Source organism: Diadema setosum, chromosome 1 (genome assembly GCF_964275005.1).
Source record: "Diadema setosum chromosome 1, eeDiaSeto1, whole genome shotgun sequence".
Lineage (NCBI taxonomy): Eukaryota > Metazoa > Echinodermata > Echinoidea > Diadematoida > Diadematidae > Diadema > Diadema setosum.
The window spans coordinates 20,014,187-20,029,970 of NC_092685.1; the positions used below are offsets into that span (position 1 = coordinate 20,014,187).

The following is a 15,784-nucleotide window of genomic DNA, read 5'->3' on the forward strand; positions in this document are numbered from 1 at the left end:
ACCGCGTAATTTCTACTTTTCCTTGTTAGAAAATATGATTGTTAGGGCACAATCAGTCATTATGTGACGTTCTACATACACACTTCTGAATGGGGAGGGTGTTCAGGAATAAAAGTCGTATGCATTCGATCTAAATTATTTTTACACTTTTGATCTCAAAATACTACAGAGCAACTCATTATCATGGCATATCATGTCAGCCTGACAAGTATCTTGGTAGACATTTTTGATGTATTCTAATTGGTGGAAAATGTAGTTTGACCCCTTCTGAGAAGTATGTTTTGGCTTTAATCAGTGATGGTTCTTTTAAGTCTGTGTTGAATGATAATGGATGTCTGTGTGAAGAGTATTGTTTGAAAGCAAGGTTAAACTGTTTGTGGAGGTGAATGATCATCTGCAAGACAGGATAAGGTTGATTTTCAAAACTGCATGTAACATCTTTCACCTTATTTGGATTACAGAGAGCAGAAAACTTGATTTGTGTGTGTATGTGTGTGTGTGTGTGTTAATATGATCACTTTCCTTTCTCTACAAAATTAGCCATCTTCAGTTATCTTCAGACATAATAGATATGAAGAATACATCGATCATGATATACCTGCGGTTAATTTAAAATCATATAGAAATCAATCCTGAACTACATAGTCCTATTCTGCCAAGAGTGATTTGACTATCAAATTCAAATTATGTTCAATAAGCAAAGAAGAAACTATGTTAATCTACAAATACTAGTATTATGCACTTGACTTTATTTTGAAAGAGAGAGAGAGATTTAAGAAGATAAACCTCTCCATCTAACCCTCATTTTGATGATGTTTCTATGCTTTTGAATGATGTTCATTTCTTCCCATCAGCTGCGATCAAGAGACTTGGATCATGGAATCGACAACTTGGGAAAGTTAGCCTCTTCTCTGAGAGGTCAGTTGGTCATCATTACCTCTGTACAGATTATGGTGGAAATGATACGCCTATATATGAACAGACTGATAGATCCACGTGAACGCATTGATTGATTGTGTCTTCTATAGTCATTTTCTCTGTAAGCATAACAATATCATCATGCAGACTTACTTTAGTGTTTTTTGTTTTTCTGTGTACAGTAAAACCAAAATTGAAGTAAATTGAATTGATTTGATGTCCAGGTAAACATCCGCAAAAACTGTTTGCAAGGTCAATTTTTATGTCAGATCAGTCACCATTTCAGTGCAATTTATTCTTATGAGTAACCAAAGAACTAGCTCACTGAGGTACCACAGCTTCTATGAATGAATTTGCTTAAAGATATCAAGTGTCCATACTTGGGTAACTTTTGACTTAAAGTGGACAAAATCTACCCCACTTCTGACAAATGTTCTTCTGCTCCATTCTGCTGTCATAACAGGAATGCATCCCTCCTTGTAAATTGCCTGCTGGATTCATCCAATGACATCAGGTCATCAGCATACGACCTCCTGATTGGCTACTTCCCGTGGCCGCTCCCCTCCTCCCCAGCCAATCCTTGGTCCAGTCCCTCCGAGATCCTGTGCCAGGGTCTGAAGCTCATCTGCAGTCCTAAGTTCCATGAGTGTGAGGCGGGGGCCATGCTGTGCAAGATTTCCTTCCACAGGTATGTTCTCTGTCTTTGAATGATGAGGAGAGGCTGATGATGTTGTTTAAGAGGATGAAAATGACCTTGACCATGTGTGATGAGGTGGCTCAGTCAGTAGTGTAGCTGCTTTGCCATTGAATGGCTCATGTTCGGGTGCAGATTCGAATTCAAGTGGGTCTTTGCTGAGCAATGTTGTGTTATCACGCCATTTCCTGTAGTAAGAGGCAAAACACTCTGTCCCAGGGATGAACAACATGGAGGTCCCGTGTATTAGAGATTCAAATCCCAGTGAGTCTTTGCTGAGCAATGTTGTGTTATCACGCCATTTCCTGTAGTAAGAGGCAAAACACTCTGTCCCAGGGATGAACAGAACATGGAGGTCCTGTGTATGAGAGAGTCACAACCCATGCACGTTTAAGATCATGCTTAATTTATTCATCACAGCAAGCAGGGTGCAAAACCTGGTGAAGTGGTCTGTCCACTGTGCATATGACTGGACTCCATGGAAGATAAGCTAGTGCAGCTCAATAAGGGCTATGCAGCCATCTTGTACATATGGATAAGTAAAAACAACAACCATTAAATCAATACAGGAGTATTATGATGGAAATGGCAATGTGACTGTTCATGAAGGTGATGATGACGATGAAAGAGATTGTGGTGTTGATGATTGAAGCACTGATCATGACAATGTTGGACTGATCAATGGCACAGGCATCAGTATCAGTTTGCTCAGAGACAAGAAAGTTATTGCTTGTGTGCGCAGTTCACAAATCAGAAATTGACAATTGTATAGTGAATATTGTTGGTGTAACATTCAATGGCCAATTGTATTTGTGTTATACAGTAGCACTTCTACATTGTTGTTTTGGTATATTCTATACCTCTTAACCAATAGTCAACTGATGATAAGTGTCAAATCCAACCACTTCCCGAAGATGCAAACTTTTATATAGTAAAATTGACCATGTTGTTTTGGAAAGTGTGTATCAAAAGAAATCTGGAGAAATCTCTTTCCTTTCAATTTAACCAAATAAGATTCCTGTTCAATTATTGACATGTAGGAACATTTAGATAAGGATGCTGGGATTTCATGGGGTTAACTAGAAGTAATGTCAGATCATTTTTTGGTGTACAAGACATGCTAAACACCTAATCCTTTGAATCAATCTGCCTTTTTCAGACAAGTGGTTGAGAGCAGCAAGGGTCTTGAGGAATTTGTGAAGCAGTCCAAGAAGAAACCTGCTGCAGCAGCGACAGACAGTGCCAAGGGTGTGTCCAACCAGAGCAGTCCACCGATCCAGTTTGTGGTCAGTCTCCTCCGGAGCCTCAAGTTCCAGTTCAAGTGTGCTCGGACCAACATCCTCAGGGCTGCTGCCCTCACTCCAATGCATGGTGAGTGACCACTTGTGATCCCCATGATTCAACAGGACACTTGTCAAAAACAAGTGATGTATATAAGGAGCGTTTTGCTCTCTGTCATGAAGAGTTGTGAGATTGAAGTCTTGGGTCTGATTGTACTCAGTCCCACACATGAAATTTCTGAGTTTACTTCACACTTGCAGCAGTATTGTAAAAGCTAGGAAAGTAAAACATATATTGAAGTGGTGAATCTGATTGTCATATATGTGTATCAGAGATGTACATTTGAGATGCCAAGTAGACTAAGGCGTTCATGATAAAAGACTCTGATAAAAGACTCTGACTCTCTGACTAAAAGACAAAGTTTGCTCTGATCATGATACCGGTACGTTTATTTTTGCTTTGAAAGCATGAAAGCATTGTCCTTTATTGATTTGTTTTGTTTCAAGCCATATGCCATATACGTTTATGCCTTTGGCAAAAAAACTTTAAGAGGTATGTTGTAATCCTTTTTTTTTTTTTCACAAAGAAATTTTATTCATATAAAGATTCAAGTACAGGTATGTTGTAATCCTGATGGTTGGCTTTAAGATTCCCTGTTGTTTGTCTGTCGACCCACATGCAGGCATCATCTTGGCCATGAGGAAGAGCCTGCTGGAGGATGGCCGCATCTTTGAGACGGTCGTTGCTAGGGACCGGGAAGCCTGGCAGGCCATCCTGCGAGAGATCAATGGCACCCTGAGGCACATCATACACTTCATTCTTGGCCTCCTTGCTGGACACGCCCAAGCTGCAAGCCCCGCCTCATCCAGCCAGGGTAGTCCAGTCCGAAAGGGGGATGGTGACCCGACGAGCATGCAGCGTGATGATGGCGGAGACGGTCCCATTGAGATGGACATGGGAGGTCCAGGTCCTATTGCAGGAGTACCAGGTCCTGATGGTGCTGTAGGAAGTCCAGCACATGGAGTTCACAGACTGCAAGGGAACTCTGAGGGAGATTCCCTGCACATTTCTCCATCGTTTGGCAAGATGGGAGAGGAGATTGAGAAACTGGTGATGGATCTTGGAGAGAGGGGCGGTGCAGGTGGCAAGGACTCTGAAGACAGCACTGCTATTTTGTCGACCGAACATCAACTCATTCTCTCATGTTGCTGGCTCACTCTGAAGGTATTGAATCCACTATGTCTTGTATGTCAGGGTACCGGACTTGGGTTTGCGTGAGTGGAAAGGCACAGAATGGTAGAGAGCCATAGTATTGATGTAATGTGCATACATTTCAATATGGCTATTTCCTCCTCAGTTCCACGGTGTATTTCATATGTCATATAGATGATCAATCCCTATCAGTGTTAATATGACATTGCTGTAACATTGCACAAGTTTCATTATTTTATGGATGCTGTCACTAATCAAGATACTTGTTCCTATTGCATTATCTTGATGACTTATTCTGATACAGAATCAATGCACTAAACATATTAGTTCTGTTGAAATTGTTCAAAATGCAGAAAAAAGTCCTTTGCATCCTCAAGTTATTATTCATATCAAGTAATGCCTTTGTATGACTTGGATATTCATGTAGATTTGTTCACAAGGTAGGTATTAAGTTGTCATGAAGTCTACTGTATGTCAGTGATATTACATTTATGCATCCTGTACTTAATCATGTACTTTGTATGTGTTTGGATTGCCCAGGAATCAAGTTTGTTGATGGGTGCTTTGGCCAAAATTGCGCCCCCATTTGGTGATGCCAGTCACAATCTACTCGACAAGCAGCAATTTGAGCTCATGTCAGACTGCCTGGTACAAATTCTTACCAAGTGCCGTCACAAAGTAAGTAGCAGCAGCAGCGCTTTGATACTCAAAAACCAATTTCACTCCACCTTTAGTTAGCTATGATAACTAGCGTGTAATCAGACGAATGGAATGGTTTAAGTTTTGTTAAAAATCAATCTTGTTGTTTGTTTTATGCAAGATTAGTTTATGTGAGGTTGACTGTATGCAAATCAGATGAAGTCATAGTGTTAGTCACCTTGCCGGGCAACAATAAAATGATTATTCCAAGACTTTCTTTCTTATTTCATCTTAAAAGGAAATTCAAAACCAGGTTTCTGTGCAGATCACTGAGCAACGTGCAAGGTGATAACATCATCACCTCATCTAATTTGAATATGTGGTTGCAACTACAAGTACCATCCCTGTTGTATTAAACATGTGACAGTGCAATACGTTTCACCATTGTATATCTGAATGTGCTGAAAATTGAGCCATTTTTCCCCATTTATCAAAGGGACTGCACAGTACTGGTTGAGGTGAGGATTCAGGTTTGTAACATTCTTTGGTGAGATAATGAGAAACCTCTTATGAAATATGAAAGAGCCCATGATTTCAAGAAGGATTCAACATTTATTTAATGAAAATTGGCCTTGAAATGGCTGAGATATCCAAAAAAATCAATCCTAATAAAATTGACAGACCATAACTTATTAGGATCTCTTTCTTGTTCCTTGTTTTTAGATAACTCATTCATTTCAAAACCAATTTTCATCGAGTAAACTTTTGATTTCCTTAGAATTGTATGCTCTTCAACATTTCAAAGAGTAGATTCTAAATATTTCACCAAATGTTACAAGCTGAATCCTCACCTTAACCAGTACTGCACAGTCCCTTTAAAGGCAACTTGACCTTGGAAAGGCACTTAACAGCAGTATCTACTCATGCATTAACTCATGTGATTGCATCAATTCATCTTTTTCATCTGAAGATATATTGGGTATTCTCTACAAGTGAACACACTTTTGCTACATATTTGTTTAGTTATCTTATACAAGGACCTATCTGTCTCCTTGGCGTGTTCCTTAAATATTTTGTCATTGTTGGAATAGTCAGAGGAAGTGTGCTGAAATGGTCTGTTTGCACATGTAAGGTTTGTAGTCTTGTTGACAGCATTCTTGAGATATATTTCATGCACATCCCAAGCATGATTCCCATCCATTTCCTCAACTCATCAAACAGGGAGCTCTCGAGGGATGCAAGTCTGGTTTCTACAAGGTGTGTGCTGCCATGCTGTCTTGCCCAGACCCAGAGATGGTCGCCATTCCAAGGAAGCTCCTGGATCTTGTCTTTGCCGTGATTGGCGGCACCTCATCGTCATCATCATACACTAAGAAGAGCGCTGGTCTCCCTCCTCTAGTGGAGTCCATCATCGTTGCTGAGCCACAGGGCAGAGAGGTATGTCACTTGAATTTCAACAACATAAAATCGATCAAACTCCATATTTAGAATATTAGTTAAACCCTCGGTGTGCTTTGAGTGCAAATTGGTACAAAAACATCCCCTAGCATTGTGTAAGCCTACACTGTCCAATGTCTTTGGTGCAGAAAGGGTTTAAAGAGAGAAAGATAAAGAAAAGATGGTGGAATGTGTCAAGAATTTGTAAATTCCATACACAAAGTGTTCACGGCACATTTAACCCATTGAGGATGAACTGATTTTGCTTTAACACATATTTCCCATAGACGCCTGCCCGAGTATACTCAGGACTAGTCTTCTTTGAGTTAAATCTTCAGAGGTCAGTGTCAATCTGTCATTCAAAAATTAAACATATCATCTGGTAACAGTTCTTAGGGATCTAGGAATAAAAAACAAATATGACTGTATTAGGTGAGAAGTCTTCTCTTCATCATACTTGCAGAGGCATCTACTGAAATACACCATTGAGAAGCTGATGGAAATAGCGAGGCTTCCCCTACCGGAGCAGCCTGATGCCAAACAAGACCTCCCTCAGTCCCATGGCCTTAATATCCTGCGGTCCCTGTTTGTGAACTCTTCTCTGGCCTGGGATGTCCTTCCCTATGCTGAAGAAGTGGTTCAGCTGGCCATTGATGGATTCTCCTCCAGCAACTGGGCTGTGCAGAACTCCAGTATGCAGCTACTTGGTAAGTTGGCTTGCTAAACTTATTGAAATACTTGTGGAAAAATATGCCCTGTCCTTCAGTGTTGGGCCAGTCTATAAGGAGAACTGTCAGAAATGGATTTTTATGCCTCCGCCACGAAGTGTCGCTGGAGGCATTATGTTTTCGCTTGTCCGTCCTTCCGTCCGTCCTTCCGTCCGTCCGTCTGTCCATCCGTCTGTATTTCTGTCCATCCGTCCTTCCGTCCGTCCGTTAAGAATTTTGTGGACAGCGTAACTAAAGAACCATTAGAGGTATCCTGATGAGAGTTGGTAGTATATGCATGAGTGGACAAATTTGTGCCTATCAACTTTTTAGTGCACATGCTCAAGGTCAAAGGTCTAGGTCAAATGCTCAAAATTTCACCATTCCCCCAATATCTATGCTTTGCGTGAAGTTATTTTCTTGAAACTTAGTATATACATGTATTACCCTGAGAAAGATTCTTTAGAGAAAGTTTCTGGACATGAGGTCAAAGGTCAAAAGGTCAAAGGTCATGTGGAAATGCTAGAATTTTTTTTCTCTCCAAAATTAAGAAATGGTTCAAGATATTGTCTTGGAACTTGGCACATGTGCATGTACTGCCTGACAATGATTCTCTTGGTATTTTGGGGTCATGGGGTCAAAGGTCAAGGGTCAAAAGGTCAAGGTTAACTCCTAAAAATTTCACTATTTCCCTCATATCTATGCAATGTCTGCAGGCTTTTTCTTGAAACTCAGTATATACATGTATTACCAAATAGAAATTCTCCGGGAAAGTTTTTTTGGCCAAAAGGTCATAGGTCAAAAGGTTCAAGGTCAAGTGAAAAGGCTAGATTTCACTTCTTCCTCCTTATATCTCGGAAGTGGCTCAAGGTATCCTCATGACAATTCGTACCAGCATGTAATGCCTGACTGTGATTCCCTGGATAATTTAGGGTCATGGGGTCAATGGTAAAGGGTCAAAGGCCAGGTAAAAATGCTAAAATTTTACTATTTAATGCTACGATTTAATCTTTTGTCAATGCTTTGGAAATTAGTCAATGCATTTAAAGGGTTGAAGGTCAAGTAATGATCATCAAATTCCCTGATACCTGCTCTGTTAAACAATATAGCTATTGATCCAATTAAACCTACTTCCAAGAAAGTGAACAATCACCACATTTGTGACAAACATGTCATTTTTATTTTTTGCCAATTACGTGAAACTGTCATCACAGATTGTCATGATGTACAATACTATAGCCTTATTGGGAAAACAATGCATTATGGCGGAGGTATACCAGTCGCCACTGCGACATTTCTAGTAGCATTATAGGATAATTTAAGGGATATGTGCCATTAAAAACCATGCACCATATGATTATTTCCATCTACTGTATTGTCTTCATTACATGAACCTTTGCTATTGTGTGCTTCCCCAATTACCAAATTTCATGTGTTTTCTGACAAATGAACTTCTCTTCAAATCCTCAAGGGGCACTCATCGCTCGCATCTTTGGGCAGAAAAAGGTGCAGGACGAGCACTCGCAGGTCAACACGCTGTCGGCTCCAGAGTTCTTCCAGCGTTACCCCCGCCTCAGAGCCTACCTCCTGCAGGAGGTGAGGACAGCTGCCTCCCTTCACCAGGGCTCTGGATCCACCGGCAGTGGGAAGCTCCACCTCATCCCCCGCCTCCACCCGGTGCTTCTCATCCTGACTAAGCTTGGTGGCGGAATGGCGACACCGGAACAGAAAAGGTGAGTTTATCTTACAGTTATCATCTTGAAATGTTAAAAACAAAATGAATCATTATTGCTTCCTTTCAAAATGTTCACCTTTTTCTTTCTCTTCTAGTTGAATAATTATGCTAAATGACAATTGATTCTCTAGAGTGCTGTAAAAGTGGATATTTTCGCGCGACTAATTTTTCGCGCTGGTAGGAAAAGAAGAGTTTCTTGTGCTTTTAATTCCACCAAATCAAGACATCAACTACTGGAACATATGGCAAGCAAAAATATTTGCGTGCTTTTATTTTCGCACTAGTTTCAGGTTGCGCGAAATGTGCAAAAATTTCAACACCGCGAAAATGTCCACTTTTACAGTATAAGAGAGACATGAGCAACTAGAGAAGCACTTTGAGAGCGCAGACCTCCACCAAACAGCTCATTTCCACTACTGGTCTTGTTTTTTCATAGAGATCAGTGATTTCCACTCATATTTGCTTGCGTGCGTGCAGAGAGTGTGTGTGAGTGCAACAGCCTGTGTTGATTTTCTTTCAGGGAACCCTACTCCTACAAGCATCTGCTTCTGTGTAGGTTCCCTCCACACATAATTTTATTTATCCGTAATGAATATACCCTTGAGAATGATTTCAGTTGATTTTGCACTATGTAAAGCTGTATTCTGAAACTTGTAACTTATAATTTATGTGTTACTTTACATTGTCATTGATGGATGTTGCAAACACAACACTATATGATTTGTGTGGAAACCTAATAAATGAAATGAAATGAAATACAGACATGCTGAAAATTGCCCGTTTCCCAATATAAATCTTTTGTATGTCATCAGCTTCCATCTGCATGGTGCCTGGCCTGAGCAGAGCATGCACCTAATTGTGTATATGCAAAGCTCAAATACGCTCAGCCTCAACTCCAAAGTTTACTGACCCTACCTGCCAAAAGATCAAACATCCTTCAAAATTTCATAAAAATTCCAAGGTCACTACCAAAATCTCATCTTTTGTTCCTTGTGTCATTATCAACATTTTCAAAGTTTCATCCAATTCCATTTACAGCTCTCTGTGTTATTTTGCACACAGACAAACAAACAAACAAACAAACAAACCAATGCCAGCATAAACATAACCTCCTTGGTGGAGGTAAATATGCTGCTACTTATGGTCTTGTGACTGTACCAGTGAGGCATGTGCTACTCCCATTTCCACAGAGACCTCCAAGAGTTCATTCAACCCATCCAGTCTCTGGTATCCAGCCCAATCTACTCTGTGCGTGACCTCGCATCCCGAGCCATGCTGCCCCTCCTCTCCGATGCTGGGTCTTTGTCCAACATGACTCTTCAGCTGTTGAGCGGGATGCCTCCAAGTGAGCACCCTGTCATCTTTGACCAGAATCGTCTCCATGGTAACCTGCTGATGATTCAGAAGATGATGAACACATGCATCAATAACAACAGGTGATTTTTTTTTTTTTTTTTTTGACTGAATGTAAACTGCTGAAATGTTGCCGTTTACACATAGACATAATAAAAAGTAATTGTATACTGTGGTGTTTACTGTATATGTATTTGCCTTTGGTCTTTTTCTTTCTGTTTAAAAAATAATCTTGTCACTGATCTTATCTGGTGACTTGTTATTTATGAGTCTATTGCATATAGACTTGGTTATGATTGCGAGATACTCTTTGCATCAGAGAGTGACCACTGTTGTTTTTTTTCCCCCCACAGTTTGGAGGAGGACTCAGTAGAAGCCATCACAGCAAAGCTTGGGCACTCTCTGTGGATAGGAACGAGCACCAACCCTTGCGCCATCACCCGGGCTCAGTTCATGGAGATCTGCACCCTCTGGTGGGAGGGGGCCTTTGGGGTCAAGCCAGATGACCTCAGTGACCTCATGGTCAAAGCCAAGACCATTGTGGATGAGTTCTTTGGCCAGTCCCCAACATATCAGGTGAGGAGTCAAGAGACCGTTTGCTCGTCTGAAAGATACTTCACCCATGCCTTCACCTCCTGACCTCTGTGTTTGATGAGTACCTGTCAATGCTTGAATAATGATAGCAACATGACCCTGCAGTGTGGGGAGACTGTGTATTGTGAGAGGTTGGCCCCACTCGGATGTCATACAGGAATCCCTAAAACAAAACGTGTACGGTTTTATACTCAGAACACACGCAGCCGAAGGATCTCGACTGGAGTTGAACATTACTAATGAGCATATGCTTCAGTGCATGCATTCGTTGATGAACAATTCTGTTCCAGCAGACCTGTGGTAGTCGCAGTTTCTGAATGTACCTTGGTGGGCAGCCAATAAAAAGCTATTCAACAGGGCCAACCTTCCCAGTACTTGGACCCCGTTTACAGTGCTGGGCCGGGCTCGACCGCGGCTCGGCTGCCGCCGAGCCCGGCCTCAATTGCGCGGCCGAGCCTCGCAATTTTGTCCGTTTACACTGCTGGACTCGGCCGCGCTTTTAATTCAAACCTTTCAATATTTTGTCGTAGTGGCGCTCTGCTTGTAAACAAACGCAATTTGGTATAGTCTGGTTTTCAGACCCTTTGCCAACTGGATTCCGTGGCTACGAAGTCGCCGTTCGGGCAAAGGCCTTTGCCGAAGGAAAAATCCTTTGCGGGACAAAACCACCTTAAACTATACTAGCTTTCGACGTTGAGGGGGTTAATATCCTGAATAGCGAAATAGTACGGGCAGAGGGTTTGGAAGTCAGACTAAAATTGGCCGCGCATTTGGCCCAGTTTGCGTTTACACTGAGAAAAGGCCGGGCTCGGCCGCGGCCGAGACTACCTCCAAAACAAGGCCAAATGCGAGGCCAAATGTGAGGCCAATTTTGGCCCCACATTTGGCCTTTTGCGCGTTTACACTGAAGCGGGGCTGGGCCGAGCCGCGGTCAAGCCACGGCCGAGCCTCGCACAGTAAACGGGGTCATAGTCTCTCCATGATGTTGGGTCTTTATAAGATTGACTGACGCTGGTGAGTCTACTCTGGGAAAATGCCATCATATTGTGATTTTTTTTTTATTATTGTTTTGTTCCAGCTAGTAATCTCTCTGCAAGTGAACATATTTTGTCAGATGTATTTGTCAATTCTGTTGTATGAAATCTTTGTCTGTCATCAAGCATTCTGCTTGGTCAATATATTCCTTTGTGTCCTTGTGACCTGCAGGTTGGACTCTCCTCCCTTGGTCTGAGGATGACCAATGCCTTCTTGTCCATGTACAAGTTCATTCCGTCCCACATCACCGACATTCCCTCCCTCACTCGCATCCTACTGACCTATGGCCTGCCCGAGGTCAGAGAGGTTACACTCAAGCAGCTGCTGGACACTGTGGCAGGTTCCAAGCTGGATCCGGAGACAGCCTCCAACCTCTGGCAGCAGGTCACCGACCTCTTGCTGGTGGAGAATGACTGGGACTGTCTACCGGTGGCCCTGGATGTCTGGGTGGAGTTCTCCAAGCGTGTGGAAACCAGGCCGGAGGGTGACTGGTTGGCGCTGACCAACAGGCTACTGTCACTGCTGGATGACGGCAACGGAGGAACAGGCCAGTGTTGGGCGGCACTGCCAGCCCTCGGGGAGGCCCTGAAGCTGGCTGTGAGCGATATTGACAGGTATGCTCAGCTGGAAGGAGTTTGATCGTTGGCTTCACTGATAAATCATTTATTGCACATCTGAACATGCTAACATACATTTGCGGATCCAGGCAGGGGTGCACCAGGCACGTGCCCCCCTTTATTTTTTGTTAAAACAAAAGGAATATAAAGAAAAAAATAGGGGGCACATGCACGCCCCCCTTTTTTTTTTTTTGTAAAGGCACACCCATTTATGGAATTCCTGGATCTGCCCCTGACATACAACTTTGTTTTGGGCTGTATTTCAATCATACATTCTTCCGCTTCTATTTTCTTTCTCTATATCAGTTTTATAAAAGAAAAGGATGACTGTTTGGATCTGGTTTCAAAATGACAACATAAGATTCCTTTACATCTATACAGTTTTCATAAGCAAGCTATGAAAAGCAGCATGTGTCGCTTTTAAAAGGTAGTGATGTTGTAGATTTTTACGTTACTCTGGAGGCTACAAGTAATTCTGTAGAGCTGTCTTTAGTCCTTTTTTTTTAATAGAAGTGAGTTCTTGTTCTAACGTTGACTGAGAATTTCACAGTTTCACTGAAAGATAACAGGAGACACTCACGAGAAACATCCCTTGACAAAAATTTCTTGAGAGACAGATCAGAGCGACAAAAATGGGTCAAAGAAGGAGATATCAAGTTATCTTTCCAATAGAAAAGTCTTATGTGGTTTCATTTCTTTGCACATTACCAAGGTTGATGTCACTATGCTGTATAGTTGATACGCATTTGGTTGTGATGGTGTCTGTGAATTTGGGAATGGCATTACAAGACACAGAGAATCTCAATATGACATACTATAGTATATAGACCATAAGCAGTATCTCATTAGATCATTATCAGACTGGGTATTGTAAAACTTTAATCTTCTTCATTTTATTACTGGATGGCTGACCTCAAGATTACCTCCGTTATTCTCTGATAGTTCTAACGAGACCCTGATGTACAACACCTGTGACCTGATACTGACCGCCAGTGACCCGGGTCAGTGTGAGACACTGCGGATGGCCGCAGCCAAGGCCCTGCAGCATTGTTCCCTCCATGTCTTTCAGATGTGCAAACCAGATAAAGTCGAGCACTGTGATTTTGCCTTCATGTAAGTTCTACCCTGATATCTGGCTCTGCCAAATTCATCAGTAGGAGAGATAATCCCTGTCGGTTTTCCACTTTTACTTAGTCTACTTGTTTTGAAGAAGAGAAAGAAACAAAATAAAAATTAGTAGCATACATGTATATTGATTAGTATTTTAGGGAGACCCAACATATTGTTCACAAATTTCTATGTATGTCTTTCAGAAGTTTGTCTCAACAAGTTTTACCTATTATTCGTAAATTGACCTATCTCCATTTTAGATGTCATATGTGGATTAGTATTTTAGGGAGACCCAACATATTGTTCACAAATTTCTATGTATGTCTTTCAGAAGTTTGTCTCAACAAGTTTTACCTATTATTCGTAAATTGACCTATCTCCATTTTAGATGTCATATGTGGATTAGTATTTCAGGGAGACCCAACATATTGTTCACAAATTTCTATGTATGTCTTTCAGAAGTTTGTCTCAACAAGTTTTACCTATTATTCGTAAATTGACCTATCTCCATTTTAGATGTCATATGTGGATTAGTATTTCAGGGAGACCCAACATATTGTTCACAAATTTCTATGTATGTCTTTCAGAAGTTTGTCTCAACAAGTTTTACCTATTATTCGTAAATTGACCTATCTCCATTTTAGATGTCATATGTGGATTAGTATTTCAGGGAGACCCAACATATTGTTCACAAATTTCTATGTATGTCTTTCAGAAGTTTGTCTCAACAAGTTTTACCTATTATTCGTAAATTGACCTATCTCCATTTTAGATGTCATATGTGGATTAGTATTTCAGGGAGACCCAACATATTGTTCACAAATTTCTATGTATGTCTTTCAGAAGTTTGTCTCAACAAGTTTTACCTATTCATAAATTGACCATCTCCATTTTAGATGTCATATGTGGACTGCCAGTCTTACTTTGAAGTGCAGTTGAATTATTTAGATGTATATCAGATGCCCTTTTCTTTCTGTGAGAATCATATTTTGTAGAAAATTTGAAGTCATGAATAAGTTTATTGCTACTCCCAGTATTGACTGAAGTTTTTGTGAATCAAAGAATGGGGGGGGGGGATGGGATAATGTTGATAAAAGTGAAGATTTGAAACGCGCCTACTGAGGCTACAACTTTTCTCTTACTAGCTGTATTTTTATGTGTGTGCTTAAAGGCTTTTACAGGCAGGTATGCAGCTCTTGCAGGATGAGCAAGCTTCTGTGAGGGATGAGGCAGCCAAGTTTGCATCCAGGATACCGAGAGACGACACCGTGTCCCCGGGTGGTGAGGGATATCAGCTGCACTGTAGCACTGGTCTGAAGGTGAGTGAAGTTTGGTAGGACAAATTCAGTCTTGCCATATTTCCATATTTCTTATAAGCTTCTTCCCACTTATGTACATACTGTATAAGCTGTTATTTTCACGAGGGTTTAATTTTCGTTAAATGGGGAATCACAGTTGGACCGCAAATTTAACAACACGCGAAAATGACACCATGCGCTGTGATAGTACTGCACTTATGAAGGCCTCGAAGTCAATTCGCGAAAACAACATCTCGCAAAAATGTTTGTGACCTCCTCATTCGCGAAAATATCTGTACACGAAAATAACAGCATATACAGTAATCTCCACTGCTATGCTGTGTAACATTATGTCTTGATTGTACCTTTCACTGTACACTCTCTAGAATCAATCATAATTCAGACACTGTTTGTGTGTAAAGTTGTGTTGTTCATGTTTCTAACTGTCTTTCTTCCGTTTTCCTCTCTCGCCTGTTCTTTGATGATCTGTCACAACTTATGTCTCCTGGATTTGCCCATACTAGCTAGCTATTTGAAATCTTCTCCATCTCTCAATGTAGTGAATTGCATCCTGTTGGGAAGAAGCTTGATTAATTATTCATAATAATTGATAACTACTATGTACTGTGCCTTTTCTGTACTTCATTGATGCCATTTGATTTGCCAAAGTCGGGCACAAGGAATCAGCTAAAGTCAACATTCACTCTTCTGCAACATTGCTCAGAAAGCTAGAACCTCTGTTGATGAGTGATGCAACTGGCTTTCATGGTGTGGAAAACCAAAACAGACAGAGTAAATCTCAGTGTATTAAATTGATAGTTGAGATGGCTCTGGAAGGTTGACAATGAATTATGTTGACACTACAACTTTGCTTTTGTTTTGCCTCCAGGTTTTGCTGAGATTCACTTGCAATCAATTTTGCTCCAACATGAACTTTCTGGATGCAGTCACCAATCTCCTCGTAGGTGACGCCTTTTCTGCTCAGGAATTGATTCAGGAAGAGACAAGCGGAAAGTGAGTTGATTACTTTGGCTGTTACTAATTAAAACAGAGTGAGGATATAAAATAAAAGTATGTGAGTTGTCTAGAAATGACTTCTTCACATCATATTGTGCAGAAACGAGGGAACTACACACAGGCATAAGCAAAAGTGG

At 41.2% G+C, this 15,784-nt stretch overlaps 1 protein-coding gene across 1 annotated transcript in view; it reads left to right on the forward strand.

Moving 5' to 3' along the window:
- The window catches only part of LOC140230285 (tRNA (32-2'-O)-methyltransferase regulator THADA-like), a 34,369-nt gene that overhangs the window by 11,750 nt on the left and 6,835 nt on the right, over positions 1–15,784 (forward strand). Inside the window, exons 13-26 of the mRNA XM_072310778.1 lie at positions 855–918; positions 1,382–1,606; positions 2,772–2,983; positions 3,576–4,117; positions 4,646–4,783; positions 5,966–6,181; positions 6,645–6,888; positions 8,360–8,621; positions 9,814–10,059; positions 10,330–10,552; positions 11,777–12,219; positions 13,165–13,335; positions 14,504–14,651; positions 15,520–15,644. Coding sequence (XP_072166879.1) covers positions 855–918; positions 1,382–1,606; positions 2,772–2,983; positions 3,576–4,117; positions 4,646–4,783; positions 5,966–6,181; positions 6,645–6,888; positions 8,360–8,621; positions 9,814–10,059; positions 10,330–10,552; positions 11,777–12,219; positions 13,165–13,335; positions 14,504–14,651; positions 15,520–15,644 — 3,259 coding nt within the window. The remainder of the gene's footprint in view (positions 1–854; positions 919–1,381; positions 1,607–2,771; positions 2,984–3,575; positions 4,118–4,645; positions 4,784–5,965; positions 6,182–6,644; positions 6,889–8,359; positions 8,622–9,813; positions 10,060–10,329; positions 10,553–11,776; positions 12,220–13,164; positions 13,336–14,503; positions 14,652–15,519; positions 15,645–15,784) is intronic.